Consider the following 24719-nt stretch of genomic DNA (forward strand, 5'->3'; position numbering starts at 1 on the left):
AGGTAATGAACAGAAGTGACGTGAAACAGGCATTTCTCGGGTTTAGCTAGGAGTTTGTGTTCACGTAATCGTTGTAAGACTGCCTTAACATGCTCTTCATGCCTTAGAAGGTCCTTGGAGTAGATCAAGATATCATTCAGGTAGACGATAACGAAGAGGAACAGCATGTCCGAGAACACCCTATCCATGAAACGTTGAAAAACTGCTGGGGCATTAGCAAGTCCAAAGGGCATGACCAGATATTCAAAATGGCCAAAGAGAGTTCTAAAGGCTATTTTCCATTCGTCACCTTCCTTTATACGAATGAGATGGTAAGCACCCCTTAGGTCTAATTTTGTGAAGATTACTGCACCTCTGACTGCTTCCAGGATATCCGAGATAAGGTGTAGAGGATAACGGTCCCTTGAGAGTGCACTGATTTAGTCCACCGTAGTCCAGACATGGTCTGAGTTCTTTGGTATCTTTCTTTGGAACGAAGAACAATGAACCACCCGCTGGAGATTTGGACGGGCGTATGGTGCCATTTTCCAGGTTAGTATACAGGTATTCTCGGAGAGCCTTCTTTTCAGGTTCAGATAATATAAACATTCTGCCGAAAGGAATCACAGCTGTGGGTTCAGTATCTATGGCACTATCCTCTGGCCTGTGAGGAGGGAGAGCTTGGACTATCGCGGTCGAAAAAACATCAGAAAAGGCTTGGTAGGCCCTGGGAATCTGGATGATGTTAGAAACGGTGATTGGACTTTGTTGGTTCTCTTGAAAGTCTCTAGAAGGCTTTGGTATGGTATCCAGGGATAGGCAGTGAGCCATACAAAATTCAGATCCAAGAAACAGTGAGCCGGCTGCCCAGTTGATGTAAGGATTGTGCCTCTGCAGCCAGGGCATCCCAAGAACCATCAGATAATGGGCTGATTTAATGAGGTCAAATTTGATTCTCTTTTGATGGTGATTAATAGAAAGTAGAATCTCTTTAGTCTGAAGGGTAATGGGTCCTGAGGAAAGAGGCCTTCCATCAATTTCCTCTACTGGTTGCATGTAACTCGGCTTTCATGTCGAATGTTATGAGCAGTGACCCAATCTTGATCTAGAAATATGCCCGTAGCTCTGCAGTCAACTAATGCCAGGATGGGGTAGGATTCTGTCTTGGAAGGCGATAGTAAGGCCTGAAGAACCACAAGGTTATTTTGTCCAGGAGAGTTCAAGGATGGAATTGATGTGGAGCAAACATCTCTCTCCCGACACTGTGCTCCATCTAGGATCGCGAGCTGGCGTTTCCCGAACGCCGTGGAGGAGCAATGAGACATTCTCTCACAAGATGTTTATCGGAGGCGCAATACATGCATAGACCAGTATGGATTTGTTGCATCCTTTTCTGAGGGGTAATGGGTCCACGAAAGGCTCCGAGTTGCACAGGTTCTGGGTCCGGGGTAGAAGGAACAGTTGACTCTGCTCTAGGGGCATGTTCCGTGATGGTTTTTTGGAGACTTGCCTTAGACTTCCTCTTCTCTGCTCTTCTTTCTTGGATTCGGAAATCTATCTGTAAGGATAGATCCATAAAAGCCTGGAAGGAGCTTGGGCAGGCCACCCATCAAGCTCATCTTTTATTTCTTCGTTCAGCCCCCTTCGGAAGAGTGTAAAACTAGCTTCTGGAGACCAGTCTGCTTCTTTCACAAGTTGTTTGAAATTAGTGACATAGGTGAACATATCCTGGGACCCTTGTTGAAACTCGAGTAGTCTCTCTTGAGCACTATACACCTGATCTGGGCAATCAAACATTTCCTTAAGGGCTCTCACAAAGCCATAATAGTCATCCAGGAGAGTGACGCTTGTATTGACTAGGGGGGTTGCCCAAGTCAATGCATTTCCAGTGAGGTGTGAAATCCTAAAACCCACCTTTGCTCTAGGAGTGGAGAAGTAGTAGGGCTTGAACGTGAGGTGAACAAAACACGAATCAAGGAAGGCACGGAGAGTCTTGGAAGAACCGTCATACTTGTCCACTATTCCACCCAGTATTACATTTTCTTTGGTTGCGGAATCACGTGATAGAACTAGCTGCTTTAATGCTGCGTTCTATGCCTTGAGGTTCTGTACTTCTGTTGTTAATTCCTGCATGCCTCGCATGAGGTCTTGAACGGCGGCTTCCATCTCTGAATCTGTATCGTTTATAAGGCGTCTCAATCTGTCACAAGTCTCTCCCCTTCTCAGGTGTTTCTGTTGTGTACTTGCAACCTTCTGGGATTTCTTCTTCTTTACGGTCCGGGATTTGTATAGTCCCGAACGCCGGTCTTCGGCGTCCAGCGTGAGAGTAGCGGTTCAGTTTCCAGGAACGTTCTACAAGTCCAGGGTAATTCCATGAAGTAATTAAGGTACGCTCGGAGGCACGGAAGACCGTGAATCGAGCGCTGAAGGTTTTCCAGGACATTGGGGAGAAAAGGGAACAGGAGGGAATTCAAGGGACTGGGAACAAGGAATCAAGCAAGAGCCCCGATCGAACTCCGGCTAAGCACGTCCGACTACAGGTAGCGGTAGCGTTGAGACACGCAGAGCCGCGGGGGCGTGACTCTTTTGTAGGATGAGCAGCGTGGAACGCATAGACTGATCCGGAGTATTCTGTTCCGGGCGGCCGTGTTGGAAGGATAACTGCATGCAATCCCCTGCGAGTCAGGGACCAGGAGGTCCAGAAAGGACGTAGACGACGGTTCATGACATTACAGGCCTTTGTCATTGTTTTACTTTTCCCCAGAGTCACCCCGACTTCCAAATGTGCGGATACGCATACACATCCATTCAAAACCTCATGGGTTGAAGCATGAGGGTGGTGGACCATCAAATATGAGGAGCCTACTTACTGTTGTTTTCCGTACAATACCCACAACTGGCATTACCTCCCAAGTTCGCCAGGTGAGCTACATATAGAATATTCACCCACTACGTTTCCCTCTCTGACACTGTTCAGAATGTGTGGCCTTTTAAATACGTGCTGTTGCACTTTTTTTTTTTGTCTAGTTTTGTGAGGCATTGTTTTTTGGTGATAGTCATGCACTGGGCGCTATATATGTGAGTGTGAGTCAGATAATAAGATGAAATAGGTTTCTCTCTACTTGTTTTTTTCCTGTACAAAGATTATTCTTTTCTAATAAATGTATCTCATTGAGACTGACATGTAAGAGAAGTATTTTTTGTATGACAATTTCTTCTTAATGTTGCTGTTGATGACCATTTGGACCATACGATGGGGTGCCCTCATTTACTTTTGATTCATGGTTGTCCCACATGGCAAGTTAACACGTGAGACTGATGTTGGGGGAGTTTTTCTAAAGTTCTACTGGCAGCAAGACTCAACTCTTAGTACCAGTCTGTACTAGCTAAAGACCTTTGTAGTATGGCAGAGCAGTCAGGCTCATCTTAAGAGGAAGATGTGAGCCGTAGGTAAGCACACTGAATCTTAGCTAGACAGACACAACAAAGAAGCACTTAACATATATTTATATAAAAGATATAGATTTATTATATTTACACCAGAAACACTTTGATTACTTCAGAAGTTTACGGTAGAACACTTAGGAATACTAGATAATGCACTTCAAAGGGAACTTTCACTTTTGTGTTTGTTCGCGGTTACATTTGTAGCAACATTATAAAGGGAAAAGACAAAGTTATTGTATTATCGGTAATTGCACACTCATTTCGTTTTCAACAGGTTATACAGTAATGCATTTACTCTGCAGACACATATGGAGAAGTCACTTAAAATGAGGAAAATAAGTGGTTAGTACAACATGAGCTTAGTTCAAGGTTCCAGAGACGGTTTCTTTGCATGGCAAGTCTTTTGAGTCCAAAAACACAACCATAGCTAGAGGCAGTTCAGAGGGGGCTTGAAGTCTTGAAAAACAGCAAATTATGAAGAGTTCCTGCCGATTTTTTGCAGTGTCGCAAGTTATTGAAACGACAAGTTTGCATCTAACAAAGGAAGCCTGAAAAAGGACTCGAGAAGGGGACACGAGCAGCGGCTTGGGTCAGAGGTAAGAGGGGGTTGCCCTGGACACCACTACATGCATTCCAATGCTCTCAAGCGACTTCTTGGAATCAGGTAAGCAATACCTTTTCCCCACAGTACCTTGGGTTTGAAGAAAGGGTTCATGTTGGCTTCTCCACAATGTGGCAGCTCTGGACCCGACCTCTGGATTCCTTGGTCTGATGATGAAAGGCAGGACAATGGATGGTGTCTCTCAGCAGCAGTCTTGAGGGAGGACCTGTGGCATGACTTTCAGCAACTTCTTGATTCACTCTGCGGTTTTGGCGCCTTTTCAGCAACACCATCAAAGGACAAGGATTGCCCAGTCATTATTCACTTCCCGCAGTCCCACACTCTGGTGAGGGGGTCTGAGTGAGTTGGATTGGATCTCTGGAATATCCTTATGGTTTCAGAAAAGATTTCGACGGATTCTACCTTTCCACAATGATGCACTCGAAATGGGCAGTAGGTCTTCTGGTATTGGGGTTCCGCAGCTCTGGGAGCTCCTAGCACCTCAGGAGATGGCTTGTTTCAAAGTTCGTCATGGGACTTGTTGTTCCCACCAGCCAAGGGGAAGGAGTTGTCCACTTGAGAGCTCCTCTGTCGCATACAAAATGGGGTCAGGGCAGCAGTGGTCATTTCACGGTCTTCCAAAGGGCCTGCAGTTGTCTCTGGTCGTCTTCTTCTTTGGTTAATTCTGTTTCCTGTGGTCGACTTGCAGTCTCACATTTTATACAGTTCTAGCACACACTCCTCTGCAATCTCTCTCAGCATTTTGTCCAATCAGGACAGCTTCACCTATTCAGGCACTCTGGTAGACAAAGGACAGGGGGGTGGAAAACTACTCTACCACTTGCTGCCTGCCCCAACACTCTGGAGCTTAAGCTGGGATACCTACTGATTCTTGTCAAAGGCAAAACACACACACAGAACTTGCCCTCCCAGAATGGCAGAAGAAGTGTCAATAAAAAACAACCTGGCTACTAATGGTGAAAAATGAAGGGTGGCCCAAGTTGATACTCGGGCGCCCCTTTTGTGCACTACCAAGGGTATGGACATAGCCTGTGTTATAAAAAATACACAATAGTTGGTAGAACACGTCCACTGCCAACAGCCATAACTATGTGATTGTCTATGTGACTAAAAAGTCACAGGAGCAGAGAGAAGGGGGATACTAAGTATGGCACTCCACTGAAGGTGGTGTGTGCCAATCTCTCAGACTATAGAGCTTTGGGAGAGATACTAAGTACCTCTCTATCCTTAGGCACTATAGTTACTTGGGGATATTTAAAAAGAACCTTAAAGAAGGACCCCAAGGGTCCCCAGAAACACTGCCATAAGGAGCTGTGTGCTGCAGTGGTCAACCACAGATGCCTTTAAGAGCTATGGAGCAGGTAGAATACAAAGAATAGAGTTCCAAAAGACAAAGCCCACAAGAATGAATTAGTGGAAAAAGGCTTCACTTGTTCAGATTGAAAGGAAAGGTTCCAGAAGTCCAGCAAAAAGTACTAGGGGTCTCACTAGGAGAGGGAATAAAGCACAAAAAATATGAATCTCCCTAACACCCCCACCCCTCCACCCGCAGACTAGGGACAGGAGGATCTGATCCACTCCTGGATGGCTCTCTTGATCCAGTTAATCACACTTTCTGGAGAGACCATAAGCATTCTTGTGTTGGGTACCTGACCTGTGCTCAATAGTGAAGTTGAAGCTTTGTAGGCTTATGGACCACCTGTGCAATTTTGGGTTTTCTCCTTTCATCTGCATCAGCTACCTTAAGGGTTGGTGGTCAGTTTGAATCCAGAAAGTAGTCCCATAGAGGTATGGTCTGAAGTTATTTTTCCACGAACGCAGCGCACGGGACACGACGGCATTCACAGCCGCTCCAGTTCCCTTGATACGACTCGGAGCTACTTCCTAACTCGCTCCCAGAGCCAGCACATCTGAACGTGCCCTTACATGAATTAAGACGTAGCCTCCATGTTATGAAAGACACAGACGCTCCCTTTGCGCGGAGCAAGCTCCTGCACTAACACTTTCTGCAGAGGATCCATTTCAAGGTCCAGCTTCTCCTGTTTTCCCACAATTAGGGTTTGCGCTCTTCCCAAACGGCTACCTTCAGCTCACCAGATGGTTTCGACTCACATCCCATCTTCTCGTTTGAGCACATGAGAACCGATTTATCTACAGCGAGTTCTCCTGGTACCACTCTAGAACAGGGTCTTGCTACTTATTGCCCTGACGAAGGCGGAACAGTCTCTCAACTGTGAAGATTCCACTTTCTCCGCACTGTTACCACCGCCGAAACGCACTTTCTTGATCAGAGGACATTGGAGGCTCTTAACTAACACGCCTCACCCATTTTGGGTCTCGAACCCTGCCCCTTGTGCTTTATTTGCTTAGGACACACAGCAGTGGCATTTATTACTTTGGGTTCTGAAAACTCCCCTCTGGTGCGTTGGCAGACCCAATCCCAGCTTCCTAATATTTTCAACCTGGGATTTCATTTTCAAAGGAATATGTATTCTAGGAACTCTTATTGTTGTTAAGTAATAATGTAAGCTTGAAAACAATTTAAGAACTCCTACTTATGTCCGGCTTTGGTCCGGCATCTTCCCTTTTCTTCTTTTTTTCTTTTTTCTCCTGTATTTTGCCCTTTGGCCTTCTTTGGTTAAAAGTGTTGATTTGACAGTTAATACAGGGCTTCAATGATTTCACCTATTGTTATATACATGTGTAGTATATGGCTTCAACCAGTTAGTATATGATTTCAATGATTTCACTTATTGTTATGTATGTGTATTACATGTTTGACTTAATTGTATGTATAAATATCTTGTATTAAATATGTTTTTTATCTTACACAAAACTCAATTGTTATGTGGGGTTATGACTTTGAAATATACAAATGGGTGTAGTGTTCTACATAACCAATGAGGTTATTTCGGGAATAGGACCCATACAGGACTTAACTCCCTATGAGGTTTTAGGGGCCGTCCCCTGCGTTACCAGTACCCCTTTTGTTGTATACTGAAGTTATTCAGGGCCCACACAATAGAAAACCATTCACGTTCAATGGCTGCCTACCTTGTCTCCCTATCTTTTAATTTTCTACTAATAAGGCAGATGGGGTGATCCCTGCCTTTGCTATCAAAATTGGCTCAGGAATGCTCTGATCCATGTGTTGGAAGCATCAGTTTGGACTAGGAGGGCCTGAGTGTAATCTGGAGCTCTCCGCACTGGAGCTTTAAAGCAGGCATCTTTCAGCCCCTGGAAGGCTTTTTCACAGTCCTCATTCCACTTGACCTTTTTAGGAGTACTTGTGAGAGGATATTGTTTTCAGGGGAGGAGCTATGGTACCATAGTTCTCAATGAAGTTCCTGTAATAACCAGTAAGTCCTAAGAAGGCTCTTACTTGAGTTTGAGTGGTTGGAGTGGCCCAGTCTTGTACAGCCTGTACTTTTCTGGGTAAGGGCTTTATCTCCCCTCCTTCTACTTCATTACCAAGGTGGACCACTTTACTCTGACCAACTTGGGATTTACTTTGATGGTCAGAATGCTGAAGGGCCTGCAACACATGTCCAAGTATGCCATGCAGAATTTGTATAACCCATTCAGAACATGGATAACCTTTCTCTGGACAGTGGCAGGTGCATTCTTTACACCAAAGGGTATGACCTTAAACTGGTACAAGCCTTCTGGAGTTGAGAATGCGGTCTTCTCCTTGGACAGGTCAGTCATGGCAATCTGCCAATTACCACTTGTCAGGTCAAAGGTACTGAGGAATTTCGATGAGTCCAGCTTATTCACTAGTTCATCTGTCCTTGGCAAGGGATGGGCATTGGTCTTGGTGACTATATTTAATGCCCGGTAGTCCACACAGAATTTAAGTTCCTTAGTTCCTGCCTTTGGTATGAACACAACTAGGCTAGCCCATGGACGTGTGGAATGTTCAATCACTCCAAGATCAAGCATCTTATTGTCCTCTTCTTTTATGTGATTCTTCACATTATCTGACATCCTGTAGCCCCTGCTTTTAACAAGTACACTATCACCAGTGTCAATGTCATGCTGCCCCCAAGGGGAAAACAGAGGGGCAAAGTGAGTGGACAAACCTCTGCACTCCTCCTGTTGCTGCATGGTCAGATTAGTAGAGAATTCTTCCCCTTTTACTGACCCTTCTGAAGGGTGTCCCTTTAGAAGATCTGGGAGAGGCTCACTCTCATCTTCCTCTTGATCATAAGCTAAGAGACAGGCTCTAACTCTGATCTGGAAACATAAGCCTTCAGATGGTTGGCATGAAAGACCTTGGGGGCCTTCTTGGGGTTGCCCAAGTTTACCAAATAATTGACCTCTCCAAGTTCTCCCACAACTTTGAAAGGTCCTGTCCATTTGTCCTGTAAGACCCTCTGCCTTACTGGGACCATAATACGAGCATGTTGGTCTGGAGTAAACTGCGCCATGTTTGCCTTCTGGTCATGCCATTGCTTGACCAGAGCTTGACCAGCTTTCAAATTCTAACTAGCCTCTGTCATCATAAGTGCCATCCTTTGTTTGAGGCCAAGCACATAGTCAGTAATCCGTACTGGCTTGAGGGAAGGAGCACTCTGAAGACCCTCCTTGATCAGGGCCAAAGGGCCTCTCACTGGAAGGGGCTAAAGCCCGCTCCAGCCTGAGGAACGTTTCTGCAGGCAAATAGAAGGCATGGCAGAAGAAGGTCCCACTTTCTTCTAAGTGGTTCTTCCAAAGCTCCAATCATCCTCTTCATGGTTCCATTAAACCTCTCTACCAACCCATTTGCCTGATGGTGGTAGGCAGTTGAGAACTTGTAGGTGACCCCATGTGCTTTCCACATGGCCTGCATGTAGTGGGATATAAAATGCGACCCCCCTGTCGGATACAACCTCCTTAGGAAATCCTACTCTGATAAAAATACCAAGTAGGGCCTTAGCCACTGCCTGAGCAGTAACAGATCTCATCGGAATGGCTTCATGGTATTGCATGGTCCACCACAACCAATATAAATCAGTTGCCTGAAGATGTTGGAGTGTCTAGGGGACCAACAATGTCAATCCCCACCCTCTGAAAAGGGGCTCCCACAACTAGCAGGGGCACCAAGGGTGCCACATTCTTGGCTCCACTCTTACCAGATAACTGGCAGGTGCGACAACTCCTACAGTGTTGTTCTATGTCAGCACCCATCTTGGGCCAGTAGAAGTACAGTGAAATCCTCTCCTTAGTCCTTTTAGAGCCTAAGTGACCAATCAGGGGGACTTAATGTGCTAACTGTAGGAATATGGGTCTTCATTCCTGGGGAACCACCAGTCCCCTGAGGTCTACTGGAATATACTCCATAGGCTCACTGTATAGATGTCCATCTTCCCAGTACAGCCTATGGCTCCCAGGGTCTTGCCCTTCACTCTGGGAAGCGGCCTGCTGACACAGTCCTTCTAGAGAGGGATTATCTCTTTGTCCCCTACTGAAGTCTGTCCTTGAGGGTTCACCTTCTGAAAGCAATGTCTGCGGCTCAGGATGGTCTTGTGGATCCAGATCTTCTAGACATGGTTGAACCTCCTCCTTCTCTGACTCATCAGTAGAAGGTTCTTCAGTGGATTCCTTTTGCGCTATCTCAGCCTCAGCTGGATGTGGGGTCACAGGGGTGACCGCTTGGTTTTCTAGAGGAATCTTTTTCCATGTGGAAGATTTGGGCTTGAGGCCCTTGTTCCCTTGGGAGACTCTGGGTTTCCCCTTGGTCTCAGTTGAAATATCCTTTAAGGTTATCTCTGTCTTTCCTTGTCAACTCCCTTTACTTCTTAGAGGGGGATTCGGGTGTGCTGGAGACTACACCCAAGTCCTTCAAATCATTGCCCAACAGTACCCTTTATGGTACTTCTGACTGAACACTTACAGGAATGTTTGCAGTCTTCTCATTGCACTTAATGGTAGCTGGCAATATTGGGTGCATCTGGACTGGGCCTCCTGCTAACTTGGTAAGCCTTTTGGAAGCCTTAGAAACTTCCTCAGGTTGAAATAAACTTTCATCTACCACATTTATACTGGCCCCAGTGTCTTTAATGACAGGGGTGTCCTGACCATTTACAAGTACACTGTCTTTATAATACTCTTTAATATTATCAGGAATGGAATTATAGACCTCAATGTTCTGTTGTTCCCACAGTCCCAGAGATACTAAAGAAACTCTAGCCTGAACACCAATGGGTTCTTCAGCCTGAGGGTGAAAGCTAGCCCCAGTCATTGGAATATCCACATCATGTGTGAATGCTAAGCTGACAGATGGGATCCCTGAAGGTTTACCCTTACATCTGGGATCTCCTTTCACAGTGTCACCAGACCCACAAACCACACATTTCCCAAAAGTCTTTTGGAATGGGGGTTTCTGATAACCTCCCTCTGGTTTGGGCCCAGAGGTTTCGCTAGCCCTATAAGGTTGTTTAGGGGGAGATTTACCCTTGTTATGTTTATGGCCCTTTTTTGGTGGGGGATTTTTGGAATGACCCATCTCATTCTTTTTGTGCTTTTTCCCTTCCTCTTTCATGTGGTCCCTAAACCTTTTTAGGTATTGGGAAGGAGTCTTCCCAAACCTGGCCATGAGGGCAGTTTTTCCCAACTGGTAACCTTGTTTATCAACATCATTCAACTCCATCACAGCATCACAGCCATTTTTGGGGGAGCCTAGAGATTACCCATGGAACACACTCACTTTCACAAATACTTTGTACTTTGCATGTAAACTCAAATGTACTCGGCCAATGAAGAATATCAGTAATTCAATAACTTGCGACACTGGAAGAAATCGGCAGGAACACTTCATAATTTACTGTTTGTCAAAACTTCAGGCCCTCTCTGAACTAAGTTATTGAAGCAGCAAGTTAGCAACTAACAAAAGAGGCCTAAAAATTGACTTGAGAAGGAGACACAAGCAGCGGCTTGGGTAAGAGGTAGGAGAGGTTGCCCTGGACACCTTTAAGTGCACTCCAATGCTCTGGAGCAACTTCTTGAAATCAGGTAAGCAATACCTTTTTCCCTACAGTACCTTTGGTCTGAAGAAAGGGTTTGTGTTGTCTTCTTTGCGATGTGGCAGCTCTGGACCCGACCTCCGGATTCCTTGATCTGGTGATGAAAGGCAGGACAATGGATGGCGTCTCTCAGCAACAGTCTTGAGGAAAGACCTTTGGCACGACTTCCAGAAACTTCTTGGTTCACTCTGTGGTTTAGGCACATTTTGAGTAGCACCAAGAAAGGACATGGATCGCCTGGTCAATCTTCTTAGCTTCCTGCAGTCCCACACTCTGGCAAGGCGGGCTGGGTGAGTTGGATCGGATCTCTGGCGTGCCCTTACAGTTTCAGCAAACAATTTTATGGATTCGGTTTTTCCACGATGATGCACTCGAAATGGGCAGCAGGTCTCCTGGTATTGTGGCTGCACAGCTGTGGGAGCTCCAGTACCTCGGGAGATGGCTCATTTCAAAGTTCGTCTTGGGACTGGTTGTTCCCATCAGCCAAAGGGAAGTAGTTGTCCTCTTCGGAGCTCCTCTGTTGCATAGAAAACAGGGTCAGGACAGCAGTGGTCACTTCACGGTCTTGCAAAGCGTCTGCAGGCATCTCTGGTCGTCTTCTTCTTTGGTTAATTCTGTTTCCTGTGGTCGACTTGCTTTACATTCCAGAAGCCTCACCTTCTTTTCTACAGTTCCAGCACACACTCCTCTGCAATCTTTCTCAGCATTTTACAGAAAGGGGCGTTTGGTTCATTTAGTACAGCCAGACCCCCTGTGGGAGCTGGACCTATTCAGGCACTCTGGTAGACAAAAGACAGGGGGGTGGAAGACTCCTCCCCCACTTCCTGCCTGCCCAGACACTCTGGAGCCTAGGCGGGAATGCCTACTGGTTCCTGCCAAAGACAAAACCCACACAGACCTGGGCTAGAGGGCTAAACTTGCCCGGGTGGGCAGTTGTGCCTTCTCAGCGGGGGCAGCTAAGGGCTGAAACCTTCTTCCTTTTTTCTTATGGAACATCGAGGCCCATCTGCCATTCCACCTGGCATTGAAGACTTTCCTTTTCTAGTTGTCTGCTGTTCTGGTTGACCCTTCCTCTTTAGCTCTAGTGCCAAGATGCCTTCAGGCTTACGCTGCGCTTTATAAATGTGATTAAGATAAGAGATAAGATAAGTACCTTGAATCCAAATCTCCACTGATGGATGTGAGGAGAGCTGAACAGGAGGAATCCCTTTCTTAGCTTCATGGTCTGCCAGGAACTTCCATATGGATTCAAGCCTCTAAGGGAGAGGTTTTGATGCAGTGATAATTCCACAACATTTGGAGCCCAGGAGAATGGCTTAGCCATATGAACCTCCTGGAGTTGAAAGCCATTGGCATAGCTTTGAAGGCTTTTGGGCTGCATCTGCAGGGCCATCTGGTACCAGTTTACACAGACAACACTATGGCCATGTTCTATTTGAACAAACAGGGTGGCACATGATCAGCCATGGAGATTTGGGAGTGATGTTTCCAATACTTGATCCTCCCAGTAGCCTCACATCTAAAGGGGGAGGAGACTATCCGGGTGGATGCATTGATCCAGATGTTTCATGCCCCTTCATTCATATTTCTTAAAGCCTTCTCTTAGGTACAGTTGAAACTATGAGGAAAGCAGACGATCAGAGCATATTTCAAATGCATCAACATGCCGTTTACAACACCCATAACATAGCTTACCAGGATACCTATGTTTTCTTCAGATTATCTACAATAGAAGAAAGGACAGTACTACTTTGCTCATGGCGAGTTACATTCCGTTTGCAAATTCCGCTCCATACTACCTTGTTCTATAGAGGTGAACATTTCTGAAGCAATGCATTATTTATTGCAGATTTGTGATTACCAGTGGTAGTAGACATTATCCCGTCTGGCATTTTTGTGCAGATTGTTGCAGATCTGATGACAAAGTATTGGCCATAAATAAGGACAGCAGATTGAGAAGACTAGTGGGTTCCTTATAAAAAAGAATGTCACATTCTGACAACTACTACAGTGATCTTTCATGTACATACACTGTTTTAGAATGATCAAAGGGAGTCAGAAAATGTATGCAACCATTTGTAACATTTAAGGGGAACAACACCGTGTGTGACCGCGTCAAAGGCAATTATCACATGGTGGCTGGTCACAGCAATTGTGGAAGCCTACAATACAACGGGTAAAATCCCACCCGGGGGACTGCATACTCATTAAGGGTGAAATCACTTCTGTTGCCTTCCAAAGGCATGTCCTGTTGCTGGATATCTGCAAGATGGCCATTTGGGCCACCTACCATTTGTTCTGCAAGCAAGCACTACTCTCTGGACTCTTTAGGATACCTTGCCCAAACACTATAATTTCTGGATCCCCTTTACCAAGTAAAAAATAAATTGGTACATAACAACACCAACTGCCCTCTCATGCATAGGGATGCTCTGGAATCTCCAACAGTATGGGAAACGGGGAACGGGACGTAAGAGTGCAAAAATGTTAATCAGCATTGTGACAACAGTAAGTCCCCTTTCCTCCATATGCCCTCTCACCTTCCCCGCTAATAAGTCTCAAAGTCTGACAAGGTAAAGGGACTGACAGTTGGACAGAACATGCAGGGGAGGTGCCACAATGGGCGTGGCTGTCGCAACCGTGAAGGAAGCATATAGAATATGCCATCAGGGGTCAAACTGTAAAGTTGTAAGCTAGAAGCCAGCCATAAAAAGTCACCCTCTGCCTCAATTCTACACATACACGCAGCACACCGTTTCTTATTCATCAAGAGTCAAATATCAGTAGCCAATGGTTAGTGGTAAGTGAAAATCTTGCACCCTGCTGCTATGCAACAGTCTATGTTACTGTGCCCATTGCATGGGTGAAGGAAAAGATGGGGCAAAGGGAACGTTGGACTAAAAGTACAGTTGTCACTACAGTAATGATTTTGAAATCTCCCGAGCACTTAAGAAATGAAAACAGTTTGGAATGAACATAGACTCCTATTTCCAAAGGGAAGTGTGATAAACTCTGTTTCCTCTCTTGAAGGGGGGTTCCCACAGACATGAGCTATGATAGTACAACTGCAGTCAATTCACTGGGTGCCCACATCCGGACAATGTAGGGGAACTTAACAGCCTTCTCTTTTGTACCCGGATATCTGGGTCATCCTAAGCACCATGTCCATTAATAGATTCCCCCCTACTTAAGAGCAATCTCCACAACCATTCCACCAGTCTACAGACACACATTTCAGCAGAAGGCAATAAACCATCCCCCAGACAACAAGCAAGCTGTAAGTGCTGTACCCACACACAATGAACCAAGCCTGAAAAGAGGATCGAGTCTTAATGTGGTGGGGGCAGTTAGCGACATGTCCAGAGTGAAAACTGTTAAACCCTGCTGTCTTTGAAACCTAGCATTTGGGCATCCCATGACACCCGCCATGTTAAAAAAAAATGTAATAATGCTTAGAACAAACACTGGCCACCAGCATAAAAAAACATATTTTTCTACAGTGCCCAATGCTCTAGTGTTCCCACCTTTTTAGGCACAGTAATTGTACGTTTTGTTAATACCAAATGTAATGGCACTCACCTTATTGACCTTTGATGGATGAATGCCTGAGTCCCCTGCTAGGATTCAACTGGTGTCTTCCAGGTTGAACACAGATACCTGGAGTGAGTGCTTAAATGCTGAGCTAGAAAACTGGCATATACAATGTTAGGGAGTTTTACTAAAGTCCACCTGTGGTAGGGCTTTAGAAGACTCACTCTTAGAAGTACAGGGATCCAACTCTTAGGTTTGGCCGGAACTACCCACAAGGTTTGGTAGCTATGGTCTAGCTGCTAAGCGTAGTCTAGGAGGGAGAAGGGCTGAAGGTGAGTACAAAGACCTTTGAGCACACCTATAGTCAAGGAAACACTTACACACTGTAGTTATATAAAAATATGGTGATTTATTATATACACTAAGGCAATGTTAAAATCAATATGCAATTAAGGTAATTAAAAATAGTTCACACAGATACATATATACAGTAGTTATTTGCTGTTGTAATACTCAATTCAATAGTAGACTTTTAGATGAATAACAGGTAATTAGTACGGGTAGCTAGAAGTTATCAAATCATATCAACCAACATTTACTCGGAAGAGAAATACTCATAGGTAAATAACTTTGTGTAGGCCTTAACTTTAGAAGTCCTACCTTATTTGGGGAATGAGTGCCTCAAAGTTCAGAAGGGGAAACTGGGGGACCAGTGACTCGTGGCTAGCAATACAAAGGAAGGCAGACACTGTCAAAGTTATACATTCTCAGAAGATGCTTTTTGTAACAAGTAGGTAATGGAAAATTGATTGAAGGGTTCGGGGAGGCTGCTTTTCAATGAAGAACAACAGTGTCACCAGCATGTCCCCAAGGTAAGATGACAGCAGCGCCGGCTTGGGTCTCTGGCTTTGGTGGCCAGAGGAAGAATGTTTGGCGGGAGCAGATGGTTAGACTCGGTCATCGGGATGCACAGCAGACTATCTTCATAGACCCTGGTTATGGAGGCTCGACACAGGCTTCGTAGCAGGGACGGTTGTCACTTGGCAGGCTTACTTATTTCTCTCGGTGTATGACTCAGCTGAGGGGAATTCTATGATTGGAATGCTGTCACTGTAGGCCCAGACAGAGGCCTACAAGTTTGCAGCCGGAACCACGCTTGCTGAGATGGTGCACAGTAGAGTAGCAGTGTCAGAGGTTCCAGAGTATTCATAGATTGCAGGCACGGAAGGTCGCAGCTCGTTGTGGGATAGCTCAAACTGTAGCTGGTCTCAAGACTGGTTAGGCCCACTAGTCCAAGGGAGTCCGGTCTGGATTTTCCCTGTCGCACAGACAAAAGGGCTGGAGCTGCAGCGGTCACTTAGTCAGCTCTTGCAGATGCTGGAGGTAGATGCAGGCATCCTTCTTTCTTCTTCAGAATGGAACGTCCAGTGGGCGACTCCGGCTTCTGCATCAAGACCCTCGCCTTACATACAGGAACCCAGCCAATATGCCTGCATGGTACGTTCAAACTTTGGGCACCCGGTGAGAACTGGATTCAAACAGACATACAGGAGGACAAAGACCCGAGTAGTTCAGATATCCTCCCAGCTTCCTGTCCTCCCAGACACATTGGCACCTCTGGCGGGCTTTCCCGTGGAAACCTGGCCAAGACCATAGACAGATCAGGAGCTCCCCCACCCAGGTCGCCATAAGAAGGCTCAAGAAAGGACAAGTCATTGTGAGTTGGTGAAAAAAGAAGACAGGTTCCATTTTAGATTAATGGTGACCCATGTGTCCATTACCGCAGCTGCGAATGCAGCGTGCAATGCAAGTTTAGAAAAAACGGTAGGAAACACCCACTGCCACCAGCCACTCAGATAAACCTGTTACAGTAACTAGGAAGTTACAGGAGACGTGAGAAAACAGATAATGTGTGTCCCCTCAGCACTGCACATAAGGTGGGGTGGGCTGATCTCACAAAAGAAAAGTATAGGTGGGATACAAAGTATCCCCCTGGTCCTGGTAACATGTGTTAACACAAAAAAATAAAAAGGAAACCAAAGAGGGAAGCTGAAGGAGTTTCCAGCAGCACTGCACAGAAGGTGCTGCAACAGAAAAATAAAGATGCCACAGAGTGAGAAAAAGTCCAGAAATTCAGCAAAAAGTGCTGGGGAACTTAACAAGTGGGGAGAATTACACACAAGATGGAAATTCTACCTAACATACAAGAGACTAGTATGTCTCGAAGCATTTCAATTTCTGCAGACTACAATCCAACCCAGTTTCAGTTATTTGAGCTCTACCATAAACGCCTATAGTGTTGAAAGCACTCTCCACACTCCACACCCAGTCAAACCCTTTCTATGGTGTCACCGGTCATTGACATTTGGACTCTGAAGGCACTTACCTACCTACACATTGTTTTCGCCATTCTACATTTAGCATTCAAGACAGACATCTCTGAAACTATCAAAGAAGTGAGTGTCTAGTTCAAACGGCAGAAGGTTGTAACAGGAAAGGAGTTCACTTACCTTCTCCCCCCAGTCCATACCCCAGCTGTTCTTGATGGCCCAGAAGGGTGTACGATCGCCTATAAAGAAACAAACAATGTACAGGAGTAAAATTACTATTCTCAGGTCTTGCACATGGCAATGGTCAACGTACGATGAGACAAACAATAACATGAATGTATTGGCTTTAATAAATATCTTGTCAGTATAAATACACCATTTTGAAGTGGACAGTGTTGTTTAAAGCATCACGTCAACAGTGCTAGGTTATAGGTCTCATTACGAGTTTGCCAGTATTCCAGTGGTAAATCTGCCGGAATACTGGCAGACCGAATTACTGATACCCCCACTAGGTCAGACCCCTAGGTCAGGCGGTATTACCACCGGAGGTAATACCACCTGATTACAACTGGCGGTTGGCCAGTGTAAATCCCCCTTTAATGCCGTCCATAGGAATAGGGATTTCTGACAGTATTACTAATACTGCAACGGTATTACCAAATGTTAATACCAGAGGTTTTTGGAGGTAAAGAGGAGATACCTCCATCTCAAAAGCCGGAGGTAACTACTCCACTTTACCTCCAAAAATCTGTGGTATTACCATCTAGTAATACTGGTGCAAGTAATACTGACAAATCTGTAGTTTGGCGGTGCAGGAAAAATTGAGGTTAACTGTATTACTTGTAACGAGCCCCAAAGTCACTAGTTTGCAAATGGTGCTCTTTTGATTGAAATGGACATTGCACAAAGGTAAGGGATTGGGGCTCAAAAACCTGTAAAAGAATGGGCTGACCAGGGGTTTTCTTAGGACCTCACTAAGCAGAATCAAAAGCGGGCACATGGTCAGTATCCCTCGCCTTTTGAAGGTTGAAGGAGTCGGCTTATCATCAGGTTAACAGTTTCTCATGCATCGAGGCAGAAAGAGCAAATCATGCTTTTTTATTTTACCCATCTGAAGGAAGGAAAAGCTTTAAATATGGTCTCCATTAAATCTCATTCTTAAGTGCTATAATGCTGAAAAGGACCCCAATTGAATTTGCAGTCTAACACATATGAGAACACCTAGTAAGGAGTAATGCAGGTAAAATGGCCCCATGTACTAATCCTACAGACTTATACATTTTAGTAATCTTTTCAGATCTACCCTTCCTTGTGTTATCACATCCAACTCGTAGAAACACCCAGGACTTCCCTATTCAACCTAACAACAACTATCTAATTTTGACTAAATATATTAGTTTCTCATCCAGTGCAGTTCATCTTTTTCTGGGAAAACATGATAAAATAAAACCTCCAACAAAGTATGACAATCAATTCCAGTTTCTCTCTTGTGCAATCAAATATCACATTATCATTCAATGTTGTCGGATTTAATGCAACTTCACATTGGATCTCAGCATCCAGTCACATATCATCAAAATAAACATCTATATACTAATCTCTACTAATCAAATACAACAATTAAATCCAACTTCAGACAGTCAATATAGAATTGTCTAATCCAAAATGCATTTACACAACAAAATGGAATTGCATAAAGTAACTATCAAATCAAATGCATTCTTGTATTATCCAATATTATCTATAGATCTGGTCACTGTGACTCTTTTCCTAAAAACTAAATTATCAGAAGGATCCTGGTGTTCTCCATTTGCACGACTAAGACCTTAACCTCTTTTGAAGATCACATTTGCTATAACCTTTTTTATCACGATCACTTTAGCATCGACATTTTACAAATCTCATATTTTAACTATTTTGGATAGATGTTTTTAATTGACCAAATTCAGGATTAGTATTGTTTCAGAGTTAAGACCTGTGCTTCACCATTGTCTTTTCATCAGCCAGGGGCTTCATTTCGCAGCATTCAAACAGTTGCCAGCTGACGAAGGTCATCTTCGCTCATGCACAGGGACTAAAAGAATTACATAGATGTAACAATGGGCCTCATTACGAGTCCGGCGGTTGCTGTGCCAGTACTTCCGTCGAAGTCTGCTGGCGGGTGCCGTTCCACCCTCCAGGGTCAGACCCGGCGAGCGAAACGGCACCAGCCAGCAGACACGTAGTTTGGCGGTCCGGAAACAACGGTGCCGGTATGCTTACCGGCACCTTTGTTTCCGGACCGGCAAACTTGTAATGATGCCCAATGTCAGCGTTTTCACAGAGTACAGGGCATTTTGTTTAGTTATCTTTTCTGAGCAGGTAGTTGTCTTATCCTTCTGTGTCGGTCACTAGCTATCCTGGCTTTTGAATCTCCGCAAGCTTCCCATTCCACTGAGCACCAGTTGGGTGTGGTTTGTATCTCTCCTCCCCTCTTAACCTGTATTGTATTTTAAGAAGGCACAATATATTCAAGAATGGTAAGGGACATAACTAAGAGCTATAACTACAACTGTGCATCACAAAATAGGCTGTGTGTCGCGTGTTGATCATTTAACCAATTTTACACATTTTCAGTCATTTCAATAAGAAGAGTACTCCAGGCTTATAATTGCACGGATTAACACTCAGTCAGTGGCACTCACATGTAAGAAAATGACTAGTTTTATAAACAAAATTATGGAGTGGGGCGATTCAGTGAAGATTTGGAGTGTTTGGATCTCACCATTTAAATACTATTAATTAAAAGTGTTCCTCTGCTATCAAGTCCCTCGTGCTGGTGCCAAGACCATCCAGGATCACATTAACCTATGACTGGCTAACCAAGGAATGGGGATCTCAAAAGCAGATTTTAGGAGATCTTAATATCTGGATCACCGGACTAGAAAAAATCCCAGAGACCATACATTTTCTAGACACCGTCAGGCCATGATATCACCTTTCTGACTGACCATCTATCACTTTTCAAAGGGAACAGCCTTGATCAAATTCTTTACCATAGCTCAAATCTGGATCTGATCTCCAACCACCCAGTTGTTTGGCCGGATTATTATTTACGATTGTTTAACATTGAAATGAGGAATAAACAATAACTGAATGATTTCTCCAAACAGAATCGAAACTTTTATCTAACGATTGTGGCGACATTTTGAACTCCATTAGTCTTAACTTGAATGTAGATGCCAACACTTCCTGTGCAATTTTATTATTCTTTGCAAGAGGCCTTTTTAATATTTAGTAACAAAATGAACCCCCCCCCCCTGCAGAGAAGATGGAAACTTGCCTGCAAAGGAAACGTTTGTTTTACTCCATAATTAGCCCTGAAAAAAGCAAATGCAGAAGGATAGAATCACATTGGCAGAAATAAAGCTGACCTGCTGAGCTATCTAATCTGAAATCTTCCTTGACTTGTTATAAAAAAAATATTTTTCTAAGGCCAAAAGACCCCACTACATTCACACAACAATAAATAAACCCAGATAACTATCAGGTCATTTAAATCTTTCTCTCTCCTCTTTGCTAATAAATATTATTATTTATTATTTATTAAGAAACAGAACCATAACAGGAGCAATGCGACCCCTTCATACAATTACTTATTGACAAAATAAAGTTGATTCAGTCATAGATGAACCTAGATCCTGCCAAAACTGTCACAGGAATTACAGGATCATAGTTTATCCTTTGATAATTGTGTATGATTTTCATATAGTATCTACTTCTGATGTTCTCCCTCTTCTAAATTCTCTTTGACCTTTCTTTCGCCAGGATCACATTTTACCAGAACTGGATGCTAAAGAACCTGCCAATAGGATTGCTTCCCTGATCACCCATTTCGTAAATGTCTCGCTTCAGGAAAGGTGCATGCCTCTCAAGCCTCCCAGTGAAAAAAACCTCTCCGTACCACACTGTCTTACGTCATTTTAAATCCTAAGCTGGTCTGCCATGGGCGGCCACATTTTTGGCAAAGATTGTGAACCAAAAATTCCAAGTATCTGTGGAAGAACAAGGAATTCTTCATCCTCTTCAATTAAGGTTCAGTCTTAAACACAGGAGTGAAACTGCACTTACTGCAGCTTGTGATGATATTTTGAGGCTAGCGGATGGGTCCCTCTCATTTATGGAGGGACCAATGTTGGACAATCAGCAGCTCTTGATATGATTGATCAAATGCTTTCACTGCTCAAGTTCCTAATCCAGCATTAAAGTGGTGCTATTTGTTTCTTATGAAACTAGGTCCAGCCTTAGTGGACTGTGGGGTCCTCAACACAACCCCTGCTTGCCATTTTACTTTTCAATGGCTACATGCAACGTGCCTTGTCCATCATTCGAACAGCAAAGCTATATTTTCACTCCTATTCCGATGACACATAGGTGTGCATGTGAGTTAGTGGATCAAAAGTGTGTGCTTTGTACCTTCTTCAATTGCAAGTCTAAGATAATATGTTGGATAGATTCTGGCAGACTTAAATAGAGGCCTCAAAAACAGACGTTATTTTGCTGTGACTTTGAAAACTGCTTTTGAGTTAGAAATCTGCCCCATGGCTCACGGAGGGTTTGGCCTTGATAGTCCCAGCACGAAAGCAGCGAGTATAGTGACAATCATTCAGATAGTGTCACTTTTCCCCAGGCCGTAAACCCTTTCCATGAGGCTAGGGAGGTGCGGCCGCTAACCCATAGTCCCCTAGGGAGGGTATGATGCAGGAGGACCTCATGGAGAGAAACTCCCCTCCTGAGGACAACAGCGCGAATCGGGGGCATGGCCACTTTAACTCTGACCCCATAAAGTAGTAACATCACCCACACATCCTTATCCTAATTTAGCTGTTGACAATGGAACTGACGTTACGCCAGGGCGGACCCAGCTTTATCAAGAGACGCCCAAAACATATGACGGGAGAAGAGAAATGGAGACAGAAAGAGGACAGAGTGGAAGATGGGATTGGAAATAGAGATCGAGGATAAGGTGGAGGTAGAAACCAAAGGAAGACAAGAGAGACGTGTAGGGTGTGGTTCAAGGGAACGCACACTAGCGTCTCACAGGCGGCCTAGATGCTTACACTAGTCAAATCAGAAGCAGGACGTGGATAAGGTGTCTAGCATGGAAGCAAAATGCCAAGTGCTTTACAGGTGAAACCTGGTGGTCGGTGGCCAAGAGTGAGGCCGAGAAAGAGGAGAATCGGCATAACTCCCCTGTGAAACCAATGTTTGGTATTTATGAGACACCTGGACAGCATCATGCCAGTCGGCTGGGAACCAGCCCAATGGAAGGATGGAGATCGGGTTGTGGTGGCGTGTCCTGTAGTGGGTGGACGGTGTGGTCCAACAACTTGCCCGAGAACGCTAACCCCGGCTTTTTGCAAAAAAGTCGCATAGGCAGGCTTAAGAAGCTTCCAGAGTGGTGGTGACTGAACGACCCATACGGAAGAGACGGTCGAGTCTGGTAAAGACAGAAGAACAACCAGCAGTACAGGGCCCAGGAAACAAGGGCCCAACGAGAAAAAAACTATTGATCAACATACGATCCCAGGCAAAACCGGAGAAGCATCCTAGCTCCAAAAGCAGGAAACAGGAGTTGCTAAAAGCCTGGTACATAGCCAAGGGAAAGCTAAGAGAGCCTTGGAAAACAGGCAACATCAAGCTACTATGAGGAATTGTTAACTAAGCAAACAAGTATAAAGAATGGCCAACTAACAGAAGCAACACTTACCTCAGCGATTGTGAATTGAGTCAGTCTTTAAAACTCCAACCCCAAAAACCCAAAACGTTATTCGAGGGAGTATCTTTATGAACTCAAACGTCAAAGCAACAAAACCACTTCCAGGGTGATTCTGGTGCATCATTTGCAAGAACACAGTTCTTAAAGGGATCTTTCGAGGACAATCATTGACAAAGACTTAACATCCCAAAGCATATGGGAAATAGAAGCCCTCCTGCACGCACCCCAGAATCATCTAGGGCTGGTCTTCTAATGAACAAAAATCAGTACATTTCAAACGCCTGTCCCAAACTTATGATGGTTTGACACCAGATCCTGTCAAGAGCGCAGTCCTTTCAATTCAACAGTCCTTTTGAAATAAGAAGAAAATTGTTGTCTTTGTGGTTGTCTTCTCTTTTATAAGAAGCTGAGAATCCAATTCTTCCTTGTCTGAAAGGAAGCTGGTAACATCTGAGGAACTGAGAACACCGGAGACTGAGTGTGAGCAAAGAAAACAGTAAATCACTTTGAACCACAATTCTCTGGCCAGCTTCTCAAAGGTGTGGTTCTGGAGAGTTGAGAGGAACTCATGGAACAACCTTGTTATCCCTGTGGGGACAGAATAAAAAATATAAAGAAATGACGAAAGTGTGAAAAACTCTGCAAAGGAATTGCAAGTTTGACTGTGAACGATAAGAGACATTGGGGAACTAGCTAGGAGAAGGGAGTGATTCTCCTAGCCCCACGAGAATCCTGCAGAATTTTTTTGTTTGTTTTTCTGGTTACAAAACGCCCAGAACATTTTGAATTTCTTTTTTGGAGAAAAGCTTGGCGTCTTTGGGACACTTTACATCCAGGAGTAGGGAGTCATTCTCCTGGGTATCAAGCAGAGCCAGAACTTTACTATACTTTAATGTAGTGACAGTGATAGCGACTGTGACAGCGCCTTTTGGTTTGGACTTACACAGACTTCCTGATGAGCACCTGAGTTTCTTTAGTTTAGGTAGGGAAATCCCCATTAGAATTAAGGACAGATAGGTTTACTTTTATGTTTAAAAAACGTCTATATCAACCATCACAGCATGACTTGGTCAGTCTTCATTCCTTGTCACCACAGTCTTCTAATATGGCATTTAGAACTGTAAGCCCAGATTATTGGGGTAGTCAAAAGATGTTTCTTTATGCACCAAACTTTGCACTAAATCATTCAGTTTATCCCTAACATAATGCACCATGCTATTGTAGGAGCCTAAATCAATTCAAAGCTTGATTATTTTAATGTCCTCTACTCGCGGCTTATTGCCTAACAACATTTGTAGTAGGTTTAGAATGCAGAAGTTCGGCTGGTCTAAGAAAATATAAAGGATCGTGAGACACATGAGCGCTGTTCCCTATATTGGCTGCTGTTTAAAGTGGGAGTTTTTTAAAGGTTTTATTCCTGACTTATAAACATTTCCTTAGGCTACCTCGCGGTTACACGAGTGCGTGAATAACTCCCGATGCCCCCAATCAAAATCTTCACTGTTTGATTTGGCATTTGCTCCCCATCCCTTCAGTGAAGTACATCTCACAAGAAGGAGATTTTCTGTCCAGCCACCATTCTCCGTCTAATCTGCTAAAACCATTTTGTTCAATTAGACCAACTGTGCTCCCTCTTGAATTTTGTCTGTTCATTTCAGTTAATTTGTTTAGAGCACCTAGGAGCAATTCGTTTTGTCTAATGTACCATACAAATAAACAAAACCAAATGCAACCAACCAACTTTTTCTAAATAAATTAGATCTATTCTAACCTCATCTAATTACCTTTAAGTTCACCTGGTATACTTCTATCTAACCTACCATAACTTAAGCAAATATCTCTTATTTGATCACAGACAATCAAGATTATCGAACAGTATCCTTTTTTGCTTATCCACCTACTTTTAATCTGATCTAACCTATCCTCCCCAAGGGAAGTCCAGCAAGTAGAAGCTTGTGAGAGGCTTTTAGCAGGAACTCAGAAATCATATCGTTGATAAATATAGATAAGGGCTGTAAGCCATTAAATAGTATTTTATTTAGATGCCA

General features: G+C 44.2%; 1 protein-coding gene across 1 annotated transcript in view; it reads right to left on the minus strand.

Moving 5' to 3' along the window:
• CTSF (cathepsin F) overlaps positions 1 to 24719 on the minus strand; it is a 245604-nt gene that overhangs the window by 29606 nt on the left and 191279 nt on the right. Inside the window, exon 13 of the mRNA XM_069644785.1 lies at positions 17094 to 17152. Within this exon, the coding sequence (XP_069500886.1) occupies positions 17094 to 17152 (59 nt within the window). The remainder of the gene's footprint in view (positions 1 to 17093; positions 17153 to 24719) is intronic.

Source organism: Ambystoma mexicanum, chromosome 2p, assembly GCF_040938575.1.
Source record: "Ambystoma mexicanum isolate Mex_15411 chromosome 2p, UKY_AmexF1_1, whole genome shotgun sequence".
Taxonomy (NCBI): domain Eukaryota; kingdom Metazoa; phylum Chordata; class Amphibia; order Caudata; family Ambystomatidae; genus Ambystoma; species Ambystoma mexicanum.